Genomic DNA, 6,000 nt, shown 5'->3' with positions numbered 1-6,000 from the left:
AGTTCCAGGGAACTCTCAGAGCTCTATCACTGCGTGTTTGGAAAGCAGAAAAATTGAGGACTGACAAAGTTATCTTTATATTAGAATCTTGCTTCTTGGAGTTGTATTTCCCCCCATTTGTGAACATCCATATCTCTTTTAGGCTATCAACTACCTCATGTTTTAATATTTTTAGTGATCCCCACCAGGGATAGAAGCTAAAATGAGCAAGAAAAACATGGCAACAAACACATTTAGAGACATAATCTGTTTAATAAATATGACTGAAAAAGCAATAAACAATAGCAATTATACATTACGCTACATTGTATTTAACGAAAGGGAAAAAGAAGATGAAAAAGTACATCAAAAAAAGTAATTTTAAAATTAGAAATAGTTCCAACACTATAAGAAAACTTTCTGATTGGCTTACTATAAAAATAAGTTGGCTAATGTTGGACTTCAGTGGGGACTATTATACAGTTGCAGTCAAAACTTTCCCATCTTTCTTAAAGCTGTAGTTGCAAACATAATAGCAAAGCCATACAAATTGCTGTTTCTATCAGTCCTCAGAGAAACTGCAGAAAGAGGCAGAGGACTCTGTACTGTGATTATCCTTTAACTACTATGGGACTAATGCCCTTGTACCATTTTTGTTTTGCCAGCAGGTGGGTTGATTTAGGTTTGTGCCCAGTTTGTGACAGAGAAATTCAAACCCTCCACCACCAAATCCCTGCCCTGGGACTCTGGGCCACACTGACCATGCTGCTTTCTCCTTGCTTTGACTCAGGTTGCCATGAGCAATGCCTGCTGAACAAAACCCACCTGTGTCAGCCATCAGGGTGCCTCCTGTGTTCACTGATTATGAACTGGCCCCTACTTGCCTCCCCCTAACACAGTTAGGCAAGTGCACACTGTTTACAGCATTTCTGCATTTACACTCCAAACCAAAATCCTGGTGCTAGGTCTAATTACCTGAGTTGGGTTGGAAATCAACAGCTGTAATGACCACAGGCTGGGCTTCCCACAGCTCTCCAGTGTCTTTGGAGGACTTGTTCGAGGTGTGCTAATCCTGCTTTCCTGCTGTTCCCTTGCACAGTCTGTGTGAACATGTCCTACAGCCTCATTTCCACTTGCAGGGTGAGATACAAGCTTAAGTTATTGGTAAGAAATCAGATCTTGTGTAAGAGTGGCCCTGTGGTGCTGAGGCTCAAAATGCATGGCAACAGTCCCAGGCCAAATTCTCCTTCTCTGCCCACAGTGACAGGAGCTTGAAGATCTGCAGCCAGTGGGGGTGCCAAAGAAAGCCATTGGAAAACTGTGCAGAACTTTCCCTGCTCGCTATTCTATGGGCAAGGTGCATTTCCAAAACCTGACAGGGCTTTGGTGACTCTGGAAAGGCAGAGATCTCCTGTGACTTCCCCAGACAAACTCGGCCATCAGCTCTCTGTGGAGCTGAGGGTGTTGCTTTCTCTCAGCCAGAACTGAAGGTGTAAGGCTGGCACAAAGCAGAGTAAGTTCAAGCTGGCAATAACCTCCTGCCTGCAATGCACACTTGTTCTGTTCTGCTCAGGGTTAGGAGGCAATGCTGTCCTCCCATGGCACTAGCAGTGGGATGCCCTGGTGTGAGCAGGCTAACAAATCTGTTTTAGAAGGAGCCTGGCCTTGCCCTGGCATCGCTCACACTCATCCTCCTCACAGTGTGGGGCACGGGCAGCAGCTGCAGCTAGAGGAACGAAGGGCAGAGTCCAAACTGAGAGATAAACCAGACTGACCAAGAATATTTTCAGTGCCTTAAAACTCCAGTGTGATTTTGTGTGTGTGTGTCCTATGGAAGTCTGCCGGAGTGGCTGCCCCTCCCGCAGCCCAAAGTGCTAAAAGAGTTAAACCTAAAGCCAAGAACCCCAAACACTCCCTCCCACCTCCCACCACCCAGCCCTTCTCCCCCCACACCCCAGCCCACCCCTCTCCCTAAAGAGGAGACCCCCCCATGCATATTCTTGGCCTATAACATTATGAATTTTCTACAAATTAGAGACAGATCAGAAAAAAGAGAGTGAAAGGGTGAGGGGAAGGGCTGCAGGAGTGAATAGTGGTACCAGTTCCTCTCCCCCCACCCCCCACTAAAATTGAACACCTGTACAATGCAGTTCCACTATGGTCTCAGTATAATGTCCACATGCACAGGCTTAAAGCTAAAAACCCTTTGTCATCTGAAGAATTAAAAAGTCCAAATGCAGTGAGCTCTCCTCTTTTTTTTAGATACAGATGTTGGTGTCCTCAATTCAACCATTTACATAGGTAGGGATTTCTTTTGTGCTCTGGGGCTCAGCAGCTGTGGAAATACTTCCTGTGGCAAAGAACAAAATAAAAGTCAGTAAGTAACATGCACTTTTAGTCAAGGAAGAGCTTGCAGGTATCACCTTGATGGCCTCTGGGATTCAACTGTTCCAGACTGACACATTCTTTCCAGAAATATTTTCTTGTCATTCAAACACTGAAGGTGATGTCCTGTTCTTTTGCTAATGAAGATGATTCACCCATGTTGAAAGGTAAAGGCAGGAGCAGAGGGGTGGAAGGAAGGAGGGGTTGAGGTCCTCAGAGGAAATGTGTAACTCATTTGCAATGATAAGGTGTTGGAGATTTCATAAATAACCTTAACCTTTGCATTTGCAAAAGAAGTGCCTAAACCACTCACATCCAGAAAATAGGAAAGTGAGGTTTTGTTGCCAGAGTTTGGAGAGAAAATTAAATGATGCAGGGACATTAATTCTGATTCCTCCAAGGCAGGATCCCTGAATGTCAGTCAAAGGTGATGGAAAAAAAAAGGTTTCTGAACAAGCATACAAAAGAGAAACACCCAATTACAGTCTTGCTTTGTTTTCCCAAAAGAAAGAAAACTCATTAAAAAAGAAATTGCTGATTTCCAGAAACAGATGAATAGTTGTATAGAAGAGTGCCTTTGCACTTTCTATTCTGTTCACACCTAGGTCCAGACCTTCTCATTTTGTCAATGAGCTCTGATTCAGTTTTCTAATTCATCTCACTGACAGGATGGAAAAACACTCTTAGGAAGTTTGTTGGACTGATTCCTTTTGATACATAATTGAGTCTGTGTATCTCACACATTTTACTTTAGTGCTCCATCATGCAGCCACAGGTGCAAACCAAGGAGTTGTAAAAGGCTAATTTCTGGTTCAATGCAGTGTCCAGCAGCACAGCTGAAAAATGTATAAAATTCTAGCTGTTATAGAAAGCCAGAAATACTATAGATGAGATGAAATGAAATTAAATGAAAACCTGCCCCCAAAATTTGCTTTTGTTTTGTCTTATCCTGAAGCCTCCACCACCAGCAAGAGCAGTTTTGAAGGTACCTTGCATAGATCTGGCAGTGACTGACCCTTGCCACTGCAGCCTGAGTGACACAGGAAAACATGTTTTTCCCTGCTCCTGAACCACCACCACTACATTCTTTTAGAAAGGGGAAGCTCAAAGCCCAAAGCTCACCCAACTCTAGAGAGTTCCTGACTTGAAATTGGGTGTTTCTCTCTTAGCATCTGACAGCAATTTTGCCTTGGAGGTTTCTAAGGGAGAAAAAACCAACAATAACAAAATAACCAAACATTTAAAAAATGGTGAAAGTTTAGGACCCACCGCTCTGGGTCTTGGCTTGAAATCTCTTGGTGATCCACAAGCTTTTTGGAAGTCCTCTGTCCAGACTACCTTGGTTGCATTTCCTTTCCTTGGGTTCTGGACTGTGGCCCGAGGTTGCTCTGTATGGGGAACACCACATGGGAAGGTTGGTCCCCTCGCTCATCCTGTGCTCTGCTAAACAGGGGTGTCCAGGTCTGCTGATGAATAGCTGCTTACAAGCTTTTAATAGCTAAAAAGTCTCCTCAATGAACAGGTTAGGAGAGATCAGCATTGACTGCAGTGGAGCTTCCAGCTTACACATCAGTTTCATCAAAAGCCTTTCTCCTTTTTCCTCCCAGGCTGTTTCACAGGCTGCAATCTCAGCACATTACACTCCCCCTTTAATTGCCCTTTTCCTTGGTCTCTCTCTACAGTAGCCATGACTCCAAGCCTGCCTTAGCAAACACTCCAATAGATTTTAGGAACATCCTCAGGTGAGAGCTAAGGTTTGTTTAGGCTGATGAAACTGTGCAAATAAGGAATCTCAGTTGTAACTGTGCTTCACTCCTGCCTAAGCTGCAAATCACAAAACAGCTGGGGTTGGAAGGGACCTCTGGAGGACATCTAGTCCAACCTCCCTGCTAAAACAATTTCACCCAGAGCAGGTTGCACAGGATCATGTCCTGCAGAGTTCTGACTATCTCCAGAGAAGGACACTCCCCACAACATCCCTGGGCAGCCTTTCCTCTTTAATTGCTCTAAAACACGTGCATGTCCTTATTTGCAGGGGTACCTCCAGTCTGGACCTGCAGAATTGTCACCTCATGAGTGAAGCTGAGCACTGCCTAAGCAGTCCTGGCTTTAGCAGAACATGTCTCCAGGCTGAAACCTCCCTGCCCTGTCCCAATACTCTTACTGTAGCCAGGGTAACAGAAAACAGATTGATCCCAGAATGCCCTGTCCAAATCTATTCACTCTAGGTCCTAAAAAAACCTGCTTTTGGAAATAATCAAACACAGAGGCCTGTGGGAGAAGTCAGCCTGAGGATAAACCCAGCTGTCCAATACTGAGATCCCAGATTTTACTCAGTTTATTTGGGAATCAGCCAGAATAACACTGCTGCTGGCAACAAGGTCTGGCACAGCACAAAGATCCCAGCAGTTGAAACATCAACAGACATTTAGCTTTTAGATATTACTTACCAAATCACCTGCTCACCTCCATGTTCCAAGTGAGGGTGGCTGAAGTTCTTCTGGCTATGGGGCTTAGCCCCACAACTACATCAGCCCCAGCAAAATAAATTACATTGCCAGCAGAATTTTTTTGAGAAGGGGAGGGGATCTACGTAGAGCAACTAGGAGAGAGAAAAAGCCTAAAGTTGTTCCCCTCCCTTTCATCACATAGTGAGGGAGAGAGAAGAGTTAGAAGATTTCCTGTAGCAAAACTAATGTTGCAGCAGAAGAGGATGGGAGGAGGATTGTGCAGGAATATGGGAGGAGGGGAGGCTGAGAAAAAGGTTAGCCAATTATAAGTCGGAGTCTGACCAGCTGCAGGATGCTGCAAGTTATTTACCTATGGGGTGGACTTCCAACTTCTCATCTACTAGTTGCTCAGGGCTCATCAGATCACTTTGAGGGACATTAGGTATGCTTTCCCTCTGACTGACTGGACTGACCATCTCTTGATCTTTTTCATTCTGCATCTGTGCATATATATTAAGGCCAGGAATCTTCCTAAAACATTAACAGAAACCATCATTGTGTGGTGCTCTGGCAGATGATGTAGTATCAGCTTTTACAAACCAAAAAACAGCTCACTCAGAAAAAAACAACCCAGCAAACAAACCCCAAACACCTCACTGAAAGGCAGCAATGGAGAGAAGGAAATGGCTCAGGGAAGGTCCTACCTTTTGAACTTGTAGATGACAAACACAGCTAGTCCCACAAAAACCACAGAGAGGAGCATCAGCATGGCTGAACCACTGTGACTGGGAGTGAGGTCCACCAGGGGAGCTGCAAGAGAGGAGGAGGTTGAGCCACCCCCAGCCTGAAGTGAGAGCTCCACAAATACAGTTCATTCTCCCCTCTTATTACACTTGCACCAGGTCTACACATCTCCTGGGCTCCCCTCCCTTCTTAATTCACCTGGGAGGAAACCCAAGTTCAGATCACCTGTGGTGCTCAACGCACCCCTTCCTGTGAAGTTCCACAATTTCTCCTTAGCGGACTTCAGATTCAAGAAAAAAACCCAAACACACCCAAACCAATCATAACCAGACAAAGAGCCTCTCTGTATTTCTCCTCAGAGTTTTGCTCACCACCTTGCCATAACCCCTCCCAAAATAAGGCCACCCAACCCATCCAGAAGCACGGATTTCCCAGAAATACA

The 6,000-nt window shown here is 44.9% G+C and overlaps 1 protein-coding gene across 2 annotated transcripts in view; it reads right to left on the bottom strand.

Annotated features, from left to right (window-relative positions):
- Positions 1-232: 232 nt before the first annotated feature.
- The window catches only part of SORCS1 (sortilin related VPS10 domain containing receptor 1), a 265,256-nt gene continuing 259,488 nt past the window's right edge, over positions 233-6,000 (bottom strand). Inside the window, exons 25-28 of one of the 2 annotated variants that reach the window (XM_033065652.2) lie at positions 5,519-5,624; positions 5,185-5,345; positions 3,634-3,752; positions 233-2,329 (exon numbers count right to left, since the gene is read on the bottom strand). In XM_033065652.2, the coding sequence (XP_032921543.1) occupies positions 2,273-2,329; positions 3,634-3,752; positions 5,185-5,345; positions 5,519-5,624 (443 nt within the window). In that variant the 3' untranslated portion in view covers positions 233-2,272. The remainder of the gene's footprint in view (positions 2,330-3,633; positions 3,753-5,184; positions 5,346-5,518; positions 5,625-6,000) is intronic. The other variant, XM_033065653.1, reaches the window with a different exon arrangement.

Source organism: Catharus ustulatus, chromosome 8, assembly GCF_009819885.2.
Source record: "Catharus ustulatus isolate bCatUst1 chromosome 8, bCatUst1.pri.v2, whole genome shotgun sequence".
In the NCBI taxonomy this organism is placed as follows: Eukaryota; Metazoa; Chordata; class Aves; order Passeriformes; family Turdidae; genus Catharus; species Catharus ustulatus.
The sequence above is the reverse complement of the archived record's forward strand: the minus strand, read 5'-3'. Positions and strand labels throughout refer to the sequence as shown.